The following is a 16,768-nucleotide window of genomic DNA, read 5'->3' as shown; positions in this document are numbered from 1 at the left end:
AACATTGATATCCCAGGGCCCGCGCTCCATAGGAAAATGTGACTCATGACAATCTTTGCTTCCCTTCCATCCCTGTGCCCTTGTTCCTGTCCCTGAGGCTGCCAGCCACTGGCAGTTATTCCTATGCTAGGAGGAGATGCAGACAGAGTGTAGAAAGTGAACACTAGGTGCAGTGTTCCTCTTTCAGTGAGCACTGGGCATGTGCAGAGGATGGGTGGACCGAGTTTTCCCTGTAGCATCCCTGGGATAACCTGCCCACAAGGCACTGGCTTCACCATGCCCAAAGTGTCGCTCTTTCCACTCCGCATTCCTTGCACACAGGGCACTGGTGGCCAGCCTCACCGTGCCTATGGTATCTGTCTTTCCACTTGGCACTCGCTATCTCTCAACTGTCTAATAGCTCTGGAAAGCAGGGCTATAACCATCCATGCACACCCCTTGACGGTGCTGTCAGGGCAGCTGGGAACCCTGAGGGTTGTAAGCTCACTGCATCTGGCACAAACCTGAGGGCTAGCAGCTGCCCCACCCTGCCAGTGCCTTGTCAGAGTTCCCTTCCGGATGCTGGAAAACAGGTGCATCTCTGGAGCAGCAGTGTGGCAGGATGCTATTTCAGTGTTCCAGGAAGGGCTTGGCCCTGCCCTGCCTTGGCCTCGGGGGTGGTAGTTGCCATGTGACCCTCTGGGTTGTCCCTGGGAGATGTGTCAGCCACAGAGGCCACGACTCTACTCCCTCAGTTGCCACCTGAAGCCTCCACGGTGCTAGGCCCAGCCTTGGAAGGAGAGCTACTGGCACTTCAGGAGGAGGCCACTCCATGGGGCTGCCTGGAGGAGGGACAGGTAAAGCTCAGAATAGCTTTGTGTTCATACCAGCCAGCCAGCCTGGGACGAGGCCTCAGCTTCTAGCTAGAAGGATGAGTGGAGGACGGAGCCTGAGTGAAGATGGTGCTGTCTAGCCTGGTGTCTTGTGATTATGGTGAAAGCCAGCACCTATAGGTGCCTATCATATACAGGCTTTGGGGACTAGCGGTGTGTGGCGTGAGGTGGGTGGCCCCATATTATAGATGAAGAAACAGGCTCACAGAAAGGAAAGCCAGCAAGACTGGACTCTAGCACCTCTGTCCTATGTTCAGGGTGGAGTTGCTGGACCATGGGCTCTTTGTGCCTGCCCCTTCCTTCCCCCACTTCCCTTCTCCCTCCTTCTTTTGTTTCTTTAAAATGGTGGTTACCAAAGGGTCTTGCTGTTCCCCAGGGGACACTGAGAAATGTCTGGAAGCATTTGTGATGGTCACAGCTGGTGAAGGGGTAGCTAGTATATGGGAGGAGGGGTCAGGGCTCCAGTGACCATCCTATATACATGCCCAACTACATGGACAGTTCTGTCAAGGAAACCAGCCACTAAGGAATGTAATAGGAATGTCCCTTCCTCTGGTATGGGCATGGAGAAGGGGCCATGGCATGCCTCTGAGATAAAAGCGTTAAGTCTAGGGGACTGTGCGGTAGGAGGCCCTGCAGGGTAAGCATGGTGAGAAGAGACAGGTCTGGGGGTCAGAGAAAGGGGATGCTGGGAAGCAGCTGGACCCAGAATAGAGGACTGAGAAGGCCTGGAGTTGTGCAGCCTTCAGGGTAGCCAGCTCTGGCCAGGCTCCTGCCTCCACTCACAGTTCTCCCACACTCCTATGAGAACCAGGTACAGTGCCTAGCAGGTCTCTGGGGAGTATAATCTGGGCTCCCTCCCTGGCTTCCCTGCCTGACCTGCAGGGTCTTTCCAGCAGCAAGGACCCTAGCCCACATCCTTGCTTCCTAGATGTTGGTACAAACAACACATGCTCGATATTTGTCTTGGCTAGGGTTTCTAGTGCTGCAGCGAAACACCATGACCAAAAAGCAACTTGGGGAGGAAAGGTTTATTTGGCTTGTACTTCCATATCGCTGTTCATCATGGAAGAAAGTCAGGGCAGGAACTCAAACAGCTCCTGGAGGCAGGAGCTATGCAAAGACCGTGGAGGAATGCTGCTTACTGGCTTGCTCCTTATGGTTTATTCAGCCTTCTTTCTTATAGAACCCAGGACCCTTGCTCAAGGATGGCACCACCCACAATGGGCTGGGCCTTCCCCCATCAATCACTAATTAAGAAAATGCCCTACAGCCAGATATTATGGAGGCATTTTCTCAATTGAGGGTCCCTCCTTTTAGATAACTCTAGCTTGTGCCAAGTCAACATAAAACCATTCAGTATAATATTGCAAAATATTGCCCAAAAGGAAGGGCAGTGGCTACCATACCAGATGACCCAAAGAAGGAGGGCCCACTGAAGGGTCAGGGCTGGCTGGAACGGGGTTGATGGCTGGATCTTCAGCCCCTACTTCTCTGCTATTGTGAAGGTTCTGTGGAAGCTGGGGCAGGGGACATGTGACCATTTCCTAAATGGCTGTCTCTCGTATGGGAGCGGATACATTTAGCTCACCCATGGCAAGGAGCAGACAGCAATAGCAAGAACACCACACCACATCCCACAACTGCAATCCACACTGCTGCTCCTCAGAGGAAGAAGCCAGGAGAAGACTATGGAGAGCTGGCATCTGCTGAGGCAGACAGCGGCAGGGTGGATGCTATTCTATTTATGGGAAGTTATAGAAAGAGCTGAAATGTAAAAGGCCAAGATAAAAAAACTGGATAAATATTCATTATCTCGGATTGGGCAACGGTTTCTTAGAAATGACTCCAAGAACATAAACTGCGGAAGGAAAACCGGAGAAATCAGGTTTTTCTCAAAGCCGAAACCGTTTGTACTGCAAAGAGCCCTGTGAAGAAGTGACGGTACAGTGTGGAGGGTGATGGGACCTGCCGGTAAGGGTGTGATGTGAAGCTTGTGGTACCCTCTCAAAAACGTCAGAGATGACAGCCAGCTCAGGTGGGCAGAGGAACCTGCATCTCCAAGGAAGACATCTAAGTGTATTCAGCATCACCAACCAGGGACAGGCCAATCCAGACGGGGTAGCACCTCATCTCCATTAGGATGTTGAGGATATGGGGTTGGGGGTGAAAGTGGACCAGTTGAGAAGAGGTGATGTTTCAAAGCAGTTAGAGTTGAATAAAGCCCTTCCTCAGAGATCTGCAGCCGTGCAGAACACTGGCTGTGAAGATAGGGTCTCCCAGGGCAGGTGTGGCTTCACCGGGAGAGGACACGTGCGTATTCCACCTCGCTGTGACTCCTAGAACTAGAATGTTCACCAATAGCATAAGGCACTGAGGATGTCATGTCCCCCAGTTCTTGCTGCTCTTCGGGTCTCTGACAATAATGAACTTCTCATGTAATTACAAGGTATTTTTATCGGTGTATCTCCGGAAACTGACCTGGCCAGGACTGGTCACAGCAGGCTGGCAGGCCATGATGAGACGTTGGCTCACCCTATCCAACCTTTATCACCCTTATTCTCTGTGACTGGATCCTGCTGGCACGAACAAGTTGCCCGGAAGCCTGCTTCTTGGGCATGCACTGTCAGAACCTCAGCCCGGGAAGGGGTCAGCTTTCCAGGTTCCCAGCCAGCAGTTCCGATCTCAGCTTTAATTAGTTGATCAGGAAATGCCTTCCCAACACTAGTCTTCCTTGGACCCGCTGAGGAGGACGTGAGAAGAGACGGGAGGTCAAGGGGAAGGAGCCTGAGGGACGGAGCCAGCTCCTTCAGGGAGATACCAAGGCCCACTCCTGCACTGCCTGTCTCATGCTGTATATCCTTGCTATCCCTTCTGAGCCTTATATCCCTTAGATGGCCGACAGGTAACAATGCTTCTTAACACTAGTTGGTGGCAAGCCAAGCTGAGCACCAACTGTGTGCTGACATCCAGCAGGCGCATTTGGAACTCTAGTGTCGTCTGATGACCCGAGACAGCCTGCACTGGTGACGAGCTGCTTGCTTCAATCCTTGTATTTATTTGTTTATACATTAGTTCTCATGTAGCCCAGGCTGGCCTTGAACTTGCCAGGTATTGGAAAATAACCTAGAGCTCCTGATCCCCCTGAGTGCTAGGATTACAGGTGCAAACTACCACTCCCAATCTATGCAGTGCTGGGGCTCGAACCCAGGGCTTCACGCATACTAGGTAAGGACTCAACCAACTGAGTTTCCTTTCTGCCCCTGAGCTACTAGTGCTACTGATTTGGGTATATCCTCAGTTGGGCCCCTCATGACCCTACTGCTTTGTGTTGGCCTCAAAACCAAGGCTTCCAGGGCCATTTGGACTACATGAAGGCTCACATCTGGTCTAGTGCTCCCACCAGGCTGGGTGTTGTCTCCTAGTCACCCATCCATCTACAGAGGCCCATCTGGGGAAACTGAGAACTGGTGTAATCAGATGTCTAGCTGTACCCTCTGCAGCTCTGGGCTGGTTTGTGGTGGAATGAGCCAGTATTGGACCTGGCTGTCAGGATGCGATTGATTGCCCCAGATGGACTTCCTGTTTCCTATTAGATTTGAGGAGCATCTGTGGGCATCTGCTACAGCTGAAGCACAAGGTGGTGTGACATGGGGACACATGCTGGGCAGAAGCCACCACAGATCTTCTGCATGGCTTAGACACAGATCATGTGGCTGGGGGCAGATGCCTACATATCCCTGACCTTCTGGATGCTACTATAAGAGCAGCGCCCTGGGTCTGCTGAGTCTTCTGGCAATGAAATGTCATCCTGTAGAGATACGAGTGGCTGACAGTGCTGCTTGAGGGTGCAGGAGTCAGGGGCTCTCAGGAAGCCAAAGCAAGTATTTACTGGAAGCCATAACCAGATAAAACATCTGGCACTGGTTCTCAGCTGTTTTCTGCCCAGATTTTGCCTCTGAAAGAGACCACCCCATCATTTCCTCCTCCTCAGCCCCACTATGGGCCAGCCCTGTGTAGCCACCACTCTCATATCGGTATTCCATAGTGCGTGACAGTGGGTGGGTCACAAAGGTGCTTTTGGCTCTGCTGCTGCAGTGCTGTGCATCCCACAGGTGGTGTGCAGGATTCCCATGGCTCTGCCGCAAGGTGCTACAGACAGGATGACATAGGAAACATTGCTGTACTGTCCCATAGTCCTGGAGTCTGAGATCTGGGTGTGGGCAGGTGGAAAGTGCATCTGCAATGGGGCTGCTGGGTGAGACCGAGTGGGTGGAGTCCATGGGTAGCTGGAGTCATTTGTGAGTGACCCCATGGTATGTGAAGGCTCTGTGGGAGGATCCGCTGTGGGGGGTTGGCCTGGATGTGGCAGCTGCAGACAGTGGATGGGGCTGCCATGAGCAGGGTACTGTAGAGGTGCCGTGTGGGCTCTGGGCATTGTCGTGGAGCTTAGCCGTGCTTGGCTGGCAGACACGAACTCTTCTGATTGCTCTGAATTGTTTCTTTGGGGCAAGGTAGCCCCAAAGAAATTCATACAGGGTATGAATTCCAGCAACCCAAACCTTTTGGGGAATGAAAAGCCCTTTGCAACGAAACAGTACCTAGGTCTTGTGTGTGCTCATCCATGTCTTTAGGGACACATTCAACCACAGTTGTCCCCGGTGCAGAATCTTTGCACAGTTCCCAGTGACTTGACCTGAATGGGGACAACGAAGGAATGAAGAGAAGACAAACACACACAAACACAAGACAGACATACTGAGCTTGGGCAAGCTGGGCTTTCTCGTAGAGAACCCTCAGTACCCCAGGAGTTCCAACATGTTTGTTATTTAGAGTTGAACAGAGAGGTGGAATTATTCCATACAGATGAACAAGGAGGCAGGGTTATTATATAGCGATAAATGAGCAGGCAGGGTTATTACACAGATGAACAAAGAGGCAAGGTTATTACACACAGATGAACAAGGAGACGGGGTTGTTATATACAGGTAAATGAGCAGGCAAGGTTATTGCACAGATGGATAAGGAGGCAGGTGTGTGGTATAGAGCTGAATCAAGGAGCTGGGGTTTAGCGAGTGTCTATAGGAGCAGTCTCTGTGGCACGCCAGTCTTCAGGCTGTAAGCATCTGGGGGAGAGACCGCTATGGTGGACATTTCCTGCCCTCCCACCCTATCAATGCTTTCACTTGCAGGGAAGGCTTCTGCCATTTTCCTCTGGGGCTGGGGTTTTGGTTCCTGACATGGCTGTACCTGTGTTAACAGTACACACTCACTCATGATCCCACACACTCAGGGTTTCCTCCACTGCCCACACCCTGGAGGATCTGCTACAATCACCGGGGTCACTGCACTCTTCCAGCCCCATCCCTGAGCATCCACACCCATGGCAACCTGCTGTCCGTGCCCTGCAACACAGAGGAGGCTGTCTTCTGCCAGGTGCCATGGGTTTGGCTGTGTTTAGGACCAGTTCAGAGTCACTGAGACCCTGGGACACTCACTGGTTGACATCATATGCTCCTGGAAGGGCACAGGTATAGTGGCAGAAATGGGGCACAGACAGGCCAGTGGAGGACAGCTACTCACAGGGCCATGGGGTAACCCAGACCAGCACAGAAAATGTGCTTGCTTCTGTCCCAGAAGGTACTGCCCAAAAACCCAGAGCCTCCGTCTCATGTCACTTTCAGTGACCCTCCTGCCTGCTGAGGTTCACCATGCTGCTGTGCCTGCCTTCAGCCCAGTGCCTCCGCCAACCTCACTGTCACAGGACCACCTGAAAGGCGGAGACAGACTTAGACATCACTGTACTCGCTGTTGGTGAACCAGAGCCACAGGATGCTCACAAAAACTTACGTCATATCTTTAGAACATAGAAGATTCAGGAATCCCAAACCAGCTGTTCATACAACATACAAGTTGGGAGGTTCTCCAAAGCTGCCTTGGCTGCTACAATGTGATGGCCAGTAAGAACTCTAGCCTGGGCTAACCTCACCTCCCTTACCTGCTCCCCTTCTTTCTACCCTGGAAAATAGAAAATGTAACCAACATGGGCTCTGGCCTCTTGCCGAGCCACAATCCCTATTCAGGAGGCCAGGGACCACTGGTGCTTAGACAAAGATGGAACTGGGCCTTTTTCTACCTCAGAACTCCCCAGACTGTCCCCAACTTGCAGGTATACAAACAGAAGCTCTCAGAGCCTGGCCATTTCTCCAGTGTCATGCAGGTACCAGGCAGGAGAGGTATGGATTGCAGTGGATTCCTGTGGGTGTTGTCCCACAGAGGGAGTTAAAGGGCCCACAACCTGTTTTCCTTACTCTGCTGAGGCTCCCTGGTGCTGGGGTTTTATTGTCCCAGGGCTTAAGTGTAAGTAATCACAGCCCGGTGTGACTGATCCCTACCACTTGAGTTGACGCCTTCTGTTATTATCACAGTGAGAGGTTGATAACCACCCATTCGAGCAGATCTAGAAATTATAGAGCAACAATCCCGCACGCTTGTGTTTAGGTCTTGGGTGGAGCAGTTCCTTTTGATTGACAGAAAGGGCAGAGTTCCCAGCATGGCTTTCCCCTCTTGTCACATTCTGCAATGCTGTAATAAGTGCACTAGGACTGCTGGGATGGCATTGATAATCTGTCATTAACAAGTCTCTACCATTAGCCTGGCTCTATTGGGGTCCACACTAGTGTCATGGGCTCTGTGGGTTTGGACAGATACAATGACATGCCTTCACCATTCCCGTGCAAGCAGACTGCTGTTACGGTTTCCCAGTTCATTCCTCTCTCCAACTCTAAACTGACTATCTAGACCCGATTGGCCTTGAACTCACAGAGATCTGTCTGTCTGTACCTTAAGTGCTTGCACTAAAGGTGTACACCATCTGACCCAGCAGCCACACACCAACTGTCACCGAGTTTGCCTTTTCCAGAAAGCCATAGTGGAAAGCATGGGCTGCTGCATTTCCACCTTGGCTGCTTTCCCCTGGGGACATGTGTTTAAGTTCCCTCTGTAGCTCTTCAAGGATCAGCATCCAGTTCTGCTTGACGCTAAATCACCTTCTAGGCCTGGGAACTTCTCCATGCCCTGAAGGAGGCTTCTTCTGCCTCATCTCAATCTCTCAAATCCATCATGGCAGGCTTGAGCCAGGGCCTCAGAGGCTGTGATGAATTTCACTTGATTCCTTCCAAGGCTTTCCCTGTCCAGGATAATTGATAGCCAGGTGGCAGTGACTCTCCAGCGTGCAGACCTCAGGCACAGGTGCCTCCCACGTGCAGCCAGGTGTGAAGGCCTGCCAGCCTGGAGGAAATCCCAGAAGATTCTCCAGAGGCAGAAGCACAGGGAAGTGGAGGTGGAGGAGACAAAGAGGTCACAGGTCCAAGGAGCCTGTGTCCAGGAATGACTAGAAAGCTCAGAAGTAGCCGCCAGCTGTGACCCTGAGAACCAGAGCTGGAGGTGGCAGGGGGCACTGGAGATTGACAGGCACTGGAAAGTGAGCGTAGATGCCCAGAAATGAAGTTTGCATCATTGATGCATTGATGACTCTGGGAGTGCTGATGAAGACACGATGGATGCTCCACTTTGGACCAAGCAGCCCAAGGGTCGTACTTCATGGCTCTGCTGACCCCAGGCTCTAGAATAGCCTCCCAGGAGCAGCCTTCAGCTTTGTGAAGCCCCTTCCTCCCAAATCAGACCCCAGTGGAGCAAGATGTAGGCTTCCAGGCCTTATGCGATGTCTTTTTTCCCAAATGCAACCCAGAGAGTAGCCCTCTAATAGGACAGCCATAGTTGGGTCCCTGGCACGTACCTAGCCAAAGTCACTGGGATAAACAGCTATGGAAATGATTCTGAATCACCAAAGACATTTTAAAAATAAACAAACAATCCTGTGTTCTTTGAATCATAGGCCCTGGTATAGGCCTCAGGGTTGCACCATGCAGGCTCCCTGCACCCCCTCTTGATTGGTGTTTCCAAGCCTTGGCATGGCTGGCCTGAGCCTATTCAGCTACTCTTGGCCTCAAGTTACTCTCTTGTGAGGTAGGCACCATGCTGGCTTCACGGGGGTGTCAGGAGGGTTGAACAGACATCTTTGCACCCCAGTGGGTCTGGGAGCTAAGCAGAATGTTAAAAAGAAGGCAGCGGGGTCACATTGTTGTACTCCCTGGTGACTTACTTCACAGAGTCTGTGCTGGAGCCAGGGAGGGGGAATATGTGTCCAGCCCAGCCCAAGCCAAGCAAGGAGGATAGGAGACGCCTGCCTCAGAGGCGCCTGGGCCTTTGTTGGCTTTGTTTGGGTACTTTATTAGTTGGAAAGATTGCTTTTTTCTTAACAGTTGTATGCCCCTGGCTGCCAGACTGTCTTTGACCTTCAAGGACAGCTTGTTCAGTTTTGCTCTGGGCACTTCTATATTTGGAGTGGTTTTAGAGAGGCAGGGTCACTGGACGAGCCACACCAGCCCCTGCATCCTGAGCCCTCCTCCCTCTGCCTGGATTCAGCTTCCTGTTCCCCCATAGATGCTTCATGCAGTGTAGGACAGTTGGGGACTCTGTTTTCCCGATGCCCTCCTGCCTGTCTGACTGTCCTGTTTCAGAGTCATCCACAAGTAGCTGGAGATGGCAGCACGCTGCCTGCTGCTGTGAGAAACACAGTCCCCTCCAGGCACTGGCAGGAGATGGGGGGAGAAGGAAACAAGCAGTCTGAGCAGGCTTGCTGTTGCCTCTCCATGGCTATACTTGATCTTGCTATTCCTTTCCAGGGAGGCCCATTCGTGATGCAGATTTTCTTCTGACCACCAGAGGGCAGCACCACTACCATGCCCACAGCTCCAGGCTGTTCTAGTGAGCAGGGTGGGGTTTGGCCAGCAAATCCACACTCTTAATATAGCTCTTCCTTCAAACCAAATGCATATCCAATAGCTTGGGAACTGGTGCTAGGGATGAAACTCAGGACCCCTGCATGCTAGGCAAGCACCCTGCTACTGAGCTACACCCAGCCCCCATGTATTCCTGAAAAAAACAAAAAGTGTTGGTCAGTGTTATGGAACACTTCAGTGTTTGCTGGGCTGGTTGCTAAGCAAATCACTTTGCCCTTGATCCAGTTTTCCCAGGACCAGGGGATGTAAACAGAGGGTGGGTGGATGGAAAGGACAGATGGAAGGACAGATCGAAGGCAGAGGGTGGGTGGATACGCAAGGACAGATGGGAAGGCAGCTAGAAGGTGGGGTGGTGGGATGGTGGAGTGGCGTGGACAGGAACTCTCTCAAGGTCACAACCCCACAAGAGGCAGAGCTGAGACTGCGTCTCTGGGTAGCGTAACCCCACAGCCCATGGGGACTCCCAAATCTGAAAGTGACTTCTTATTCCTCCTGGCCTTGAGTCAGATTCCTGTCATATAATCTCTGCCTTGTCCGATCATGAGAAGATGCTTCCCATTGTCCTTTGTGTCCCAAACTGGATGGACATAAAAGTTCTGGAGAGGCACCCTGCCCTGCATCACAAGAGCTCCCAGTGGCCCAGCTATGCACAGCTGTGAAGGACTCCAGCTGTGCTTCCTGAACATAGCTGAAAGGCCTGGCCTCACTGAGTCAAAATCCAGCCGAGCCAGAGGCCCTGGCTCTCTGGCCTCCCACCAACTTTCTCTTGTATGAATTGGTGTTTCTGATCCAATTCCGTAGGGAAGGGACAGGGCGGGTGTGATAGGGGTCCCATCGTGACCTAGGTGCTGACTGGGGGTGGGGATGAAGGGGAAATGGCTGTACACGATAGCAAGGGATGTGAGCTGCATCATGTCACTGCTGCAGGGACACCACTGTTGCTGTGGTCATCAGAGAGACATAGGTCACAGAAGGTGGGAAAAGTCCTGTAGAAGAGGGAACATGAAGTGAGGCCCATGGAAGATCGCAGCCTGGGTAAACCGAAACACCAACTCAAGGCAGGTGTCTGAGTGACAGGTTAGGGGTAGTTTGGCTTCTATGGCTTGCCGTAGGTAGGAGGCGGAGGCACGGGTGAGGCAGCAGCTGTAGGAGAACAGTCACATCCTGGCCTTGTTGGAACATGCTGTAGAGCTATGGTTTAGTCCCTTGGCTGTTACTGGAGATAGCAACTGTCTTCTGTTTGGCTGGCTGTGACACTGAGGTCTCTGGTTGCATGATAGATGGAGCTGGGTTGCTGGCATGTGGCTGTAGGTCGTGGGTCCCCACCCTGTGTCTATGGTTCCTGGACATGACTGCACATTTGTTCTCAGTGTGATGCTTCAGACAGTGGTTGACTAAGATTACCCTTGTGGGCTGCTGTGGCTAGTGGTGGGTCCTGTTAGTGGTGGGTCCCTCCAAGAGAGAGGGATTGATGGCGAGTGTGTTTCGTCCTTCTCCCTCCATCACTTGCCTGTGTCCTGTGGCTGCAATAGTGAAGGTGAGCAGCGCTGGACAACTGAGCTGGCGTTGAGCTGAGGCTGTGGATGTTTTTCTCTGTAGCTGAGAATGGAACACTCCCTTCACCTTTGCTGGCTTCTGGAGCTGCCAGTTCTCATGGCTCATGGTCCTTCCTTGTCAAGACTAGCTATATTGTACCTCTCTGACCTGTTCCTTAATTACGTCTCCAAGAAACGTCCTTTGATGTCATCTAGCCGTGCTGAACAGCCAAGTACCTTTCCTTTGTCTTCTCAACCCATGTCTAAGATCCAGAGGCCCCAAGTCTCATTCATAGTCATAATGTCCCAACATACATCTAGGTACATTGCTGGGATAGCAAGGTCTGTGCACTGCCTTTTGTGTGGCCTATCTAGGCAACCCCTCCCCTCTGGCCTCAGACCCACGTGATCCCTGTATGGTATCCTGGGGCTTATAGCTCTTTAGTTCCTCCAGTCAACTGATTTTTTCCTTCAGGCTAAAATTTAAGAGTCTCTGGACACTTCCCAGTTACAGGGCAATTGAGGGGTACACTCAAGGCTTCTGCATCATGACCCAGCATCCTGTGAGCTGACATCTGCAGATGCTTTCGGAGGCAGAGGGGAGGGGTGGATGGTCATGCCTGGTCCTGGGACCACAACATAACCCTGGCTCTTGAACTTGTGGTTTTTAATGTCTCCTTCAACAGCCTACCTGGCTGTGGCTGACTCTCAGGGGACACTAACAATGTTGACTCCCATGTTTTGGAACCCAAAGGAAATGTGAAACCAGCTCTCAGAACATTGCAGCTGTTTTTAAAAAAGAGGCTAAGTGTCCCATGGCTGAAAGGCTGCTAGGTTTTCAGGAAGTGATGTCGCTCTGAGACTCTGGGTTGTCAAAGTTGTACCAGGTGGATGCAACAAGGGTTAGCTGCTCTTCAGGAGGGGACAGGAGTGGCCTTGCCACTCTAGAGGTACACAGAGACACGTTGGGACATCATAGATATGTATGCAGAGATAGGGATAAGACAGCTCGCTGGGCAGAGCAGTCACAGAGCCCACAGTGGATTTGCCAGATGGTCTTGGGTCTCAGAACTGTCACCTGTCATATAACCTGAGTGTCACTTAATCCCAGATGGAAGGTGGAAATGGATCACTACCTTATGCCCTATGGGACCAGCCCTGTGGGTGGGGGCATGATGGAAGGCCTTCTGCTTGCTCTCCCTGCCCTGAGTGCCCCTCATTTTAACCTGGCTCCATTCTCCCCAGTGTCTCAGCCCCAGGCTGCTCATGCCCCACTGGAGAAGCCGGCCAGCACTGCGATCCTGTGTAATACCTGTGGGAATGTGTGCAAGGGAGAGGTGCTGCGTGTGCAGAACAAGTACTTCCACATCAGGTGCTTCGTGTGCAAAGGTGAGTGTGTATCTGACCCCGTGCTTGGCCACAGAGTACCATGAGCCAGGCTTCCCAGCCAGAGTGCCCTGAGCCAGGCTTCCCAGACACCCTTCTCATTCTTTCTCGGTCCAGAAAGCTCTCTGGACACATTTGAGCTTCTGTAGAGTTCTGAGCCATCTGGTGTGACAAAGGAATCCCCAGAGGTAGGGGGTATAGAGACTCTGGGTCTGCAGATGCATGAGGCTGGCCCAGAATCAGAGAATCCGATCCTAGAGTCGCTGGGGCACTACCCAGAGTGTCAGTGATCTTTGCCGGCTGTGCAAAATCAGTAGCTGGGGTTCAGGGGAGCTTGCTACACCAGGTACTGCTGCGTCTCTTCTGTAGTAGCACTGAAAACATTCTAAATGAAAGTCATTCGCTTTTCTTTGCTTATAAAAAGTAGCCTAAAAATACACTGGTTTTTAAATCAAGAAGGTGGGGACAAGAGGGGCTAAAGCTGTGAGTCAAGCCTCCCTCGTAGATGTGGCCAGCTTTGGAGCCTTCTCCCCTGCCTTGCATTTCATGTGCATGCTGGGACTAATGAGGACCAAGCACATCTTCATCCAACACCCCAGAAATGTGAGAAAAACTACCTACAGGGTGCAGTGGTTAGGACCCACCCACTGGACATGGCGTCCAGACTCACAGAGCTGGCCATGTTAAGGAATGCTGTTCTGCAGTCCTATGCACATGACCCCCGGCTTGGCATGATCGCCTGGCCTGTATGGAGACTGGTGCTGCCTTCACCACAGGGACCCTCAGTGAAGGGGGGATGTTAACTTTACTGTTTGCATAGGAAGAATAGGAGCCAAATCATTGGGATGTGGAGATTCACAGGAGAGTCCAGAAGCTTTCAGAAAGGAGTCCACAGAGAAAATACATTTGGCCACGACCTGAAGATAGAAATTTGCCAGGCAAGAACAGGGCTGCCCTAGGCAGGAGGCAACACTATCAGGTCAAGTGGGGAGGGGCTGGTGACTGACTTCAGAGAGGGGAGATGGAGCTAGGAGCTTCTAGAGTTTTGATTCCAGGTCCCCTCATGAACCCTGAACCTATAGAAATGCCTGGGCATTTGTCTGTGGAGCCCCACCCCTCCACTCTGGTCCTCTGGCTCTGCTTCAGTGTATGAAGTCCTGGTGCTTGAAAACAGAATTTTCTGCAGAGGGGGCCATCCCAAAACACTCTTGGTATTGTCAGCTCTGTGTGATCAACTTACACAAAATAAACACTGTCTGTGGGGTAGTTACAGGGATAGCCTGAGCTAGCTCTTACTTTATCCTTGGACCCCGAGGGATCTGCCTTCAGAGGCCCCATCTAGGGCATGGGCAGTTGGCTTTCACTGTTGTCTCAAGAGCCACCAGGGTTGAGGGGGAGGGGAGTCTAGGCATCCTAGACATCTTGACCCTGATGCATTCTCTCAATGACACCCCATCTTTCTAGTCCTTCCCCAACTACCACACATGACAAAAGCAGCCAGAATCCTTTGTGGTAGCAACCCCAGGATGATGGCTGGAGCTGTTTGGAAAAAGAAGTGGTAATGTGGTACTTCACTCCCAACACAGCTAGGAAGGCCCATGCCTCAGGCTCCACAGAGTGGACTTGAATTGGAGGTTAGAGAGCCATCACACAGAGAGCCTGCCACTTCACACAGCTCCAAACCATCACCCCACCCCCACCCCACCCCAGGGGAAAGGGCACATTAGCTCTGGGGAAGCTTTTCTCCAGAGAACAGCAGCCACTGTCTGCAGCCTGACCTCAGAACCCCTACAGAAAACACTAGATGTGGGTATGCATCTGCTTAACCCAGTGCTGCTGGGTAGGCAGAGGCAGGAGGATCCCTAGAGCTCACTGGGAAGCCGGCACAGCTGAATCTGAGAGACACTGTCTCAAAAACGAAAATGGAGGACAGCTTGAAGAAGACACCTGGTGTTGACCTCTGGCCTCCATACACACACAGACATGTACAAATTAAAAAAGAAAGGGAGAAATTAGTTCCAGAAAGTGACCCTGACCCTGCCTTCTTACCGACGGCTGCCAACCCCTGTGTTCTCCAAACCCTCCAGGCCTCTGAACTTGATCCTTTTCAAACTGTAACATGATAGAGGCACATTGTCTCCATGAGGGACTTAAGTTACTGGTGAACTTGGACTTTTTATTTTTAGGAGCAGAGGACTGAGATGTCACTGTCTTGGGGTGACCTTGGAATCCTTAAGGCAGCCAGAAACAAGCAGGCAGCTGAGGGCAGCAGGGCCAGGAGCCACTGGGGTCCTTCAGCTGTCTGTGTCCCTCTCTCTGTGCTACAGTGTGACTCACTGGAGTCTGTGTCTCTGCCCCCTGCACACATTTCTCCTCTAAGGACTGATCAGCGTTGTCACAGCTGTGACAGGCAGACACAGCCCAGAGTCAGCAACTTGAATATTTGTGACACTGCCCCTTGTCTCCAGGGCACTGCAGAATAATCCTGTGCAGCTCTGTCAGTCCCATGGCCTGTTCTTGCACAAGGGATATTTGTTTGATCTATGGTGGGACAAGATTAGACCTTGGGTTTCATTCCCAGACCGAGTGTGGAGAAGGAGCCCAGCATGGCTCCAGACTGGCATAGAGCTTTTGGTAGAAGTGATAGCAGCGGCAGCCATAGGCTGGGATAGCGGGCTATGAGGATGTAAAAGTCTAGGTTTGACATTGGCATCCCTCTGTGCATGCACAAGACATGGGGTGGGGGCTCCTCTTATTGTATACCAGCAGCCACAGCTCTGAAAATGTCATTGTGGTGGGAACTTCTAGGCTGTTCCATCTGAGGCATTGAATGGCTCACTCGCATGTACTTCTGGGGCTAGAGGGTATGAGGAAGGAACATACTGTGTCCTCAGAAGTTGACTGGGGCCCAGTAGCTGTTGGTGAACAGGGTAGATACTTCAGTCCACAGCCTGCAAGTCCTCTCTGCTCCTCCACTAGGCTCAGCAATCCGGAGCTGTGTGTTAGGAGAAAGGACTAGTGACTCTCAGTGACCCTGTAGGTCACTGCTCTGGATCTGGCCTTGCCGTATTATAGGAGTCAGCAGTTGAGGACTATGAGAGCCCAGAAGGAACGGGGAGGGAGTGGGAAGTTTCTCTGTGGATCTGGGGACCGTGTAATGGCTCACTTGTCCTCCATGAGGACCTTCAGTCCATAGCAGAGCATAGAGTGGAAAGCTACCCAGTGTCTGTCTGTCTGTCTGTCTGTCTCTGTCTCTCTGTCTCTGTCTCTGTCTCTGTCTCTCTCTCTCTCTCTCTCTCTCTCTCTCTCTCTCTCTCTCTTCCTTTCTCTCTCTTATGTACATATGCACCCTGCTTAACCTCTTCTTCCACCACTGGAACAGCTTAGAGAGGCTCGCAGGATCTCAGGGGCCAGAGAGCCTCATCATATCCTAGCAAGGTTTGGAAGCTGGTCCTGTCCTCAGTTTCTCAGTGCTTCTTTCTGGAAGCTTCTATATGGAAAATACACTTGACTCTATGCCAGCAGGGGAGCTTCTGTCTGTCCCTAGAGCCCCATCCCAGGTATCCTTAGCCACTTGGATTTGTAGAAGCTTGCATCAGGGGGGCTGGGGTCAGATCTCCAGAAGGTATGAGTTGGTCACTTCACTGACCCAGCCTTCGATCTTCTCCACAGCGTGTGGCTGTGACCTGGCCGAAGGTGGCTTCTTTGTGAGACAGGGTGAGCACATTTGCACACGTGACTACCAGCGGCTCTATGGCACTCGCTGCTTCAGCTGTGACCGCTTCATTGAAGGTGAAGTGGTGTCGGCACTTGGGAAGACCTACCACCCTGACTGCTTTGTATGCGCTGTCTGCAGGTAAGTGGTCCAAGCTCTGCTCTGCTAGCCTCTACCCCTCCTCCTTGCACATCTGCCTCTTGTCCTGGCTCCACTCCATCTTCACACATCTGCACCTCCTCCAAGCCTTCGAGCCTTCCTAGCTCAGCCCCACCACAGTCCCTTATCCCTTACCTGGGCCCTGTCCTCCTACCCTTGACCATCTTTTGGCTCCTAGCAGGTCCCAGCTGCCCCCACCCAAGCCCACAGCATACCCTGGCTACCTCTGGTCTCCAA

At 52.0% G+C, this 16,768-nt stretch overlaps 1 protein-coding gene across 10 annotated transcripts in view; it reads left to right on the top strand.

The window, feature by feature from the left end:
• The window catches only part of Ablim2 (actin binding LIM protein family member 2), a 124,095-nt gene that overhangs the window by 27,408 nt on the left and 79,919 nt on the right, over positions 1-16,768 (top strand). For all 10 annotated transcript variants that reach the window (XR_003710111.1, XM_028758058.1, XM_028758062.1 and 7 more), the window contains exons 2-3: positions 12,517-12,660; positions 16,330-16,513. Coding sequence is in view for 9 of the 10 variants with exons in the window: in XM_028758058.1 (XP_028613891.1) it covers positions 12,517-12,660; positions 16,330-16,513 (328 nt within the window). In the remaining variant the exon portion in view is untranslated. The remainder of the gene's footprint in view (positions 1-12,516; positions 12,661-16,329; positions 16,514-16,768) is intronic.

The sequence above is a fragment of the Grammomys surdaster genome, unplaced genomic scaffold (genome assembly GCF_004785775.1).
Source record: "Grammomys surdaster isolate TR1022 unplaced genomic scaffold, NIH_TR_1.0 126187, whole genome shotgun sequence".
NCBI classification, from domain to species: domain Eukaryota; kingdom Metazoa; phylum Chordata; class Mammalia; order Rodentia; family Muridae; genus Grammomys; species Grammomys surdaster.
Note: the sequence above shows the minus strand (reverse complement) of the source record. Positions and strands in the feature narration are given on the sequence as shown.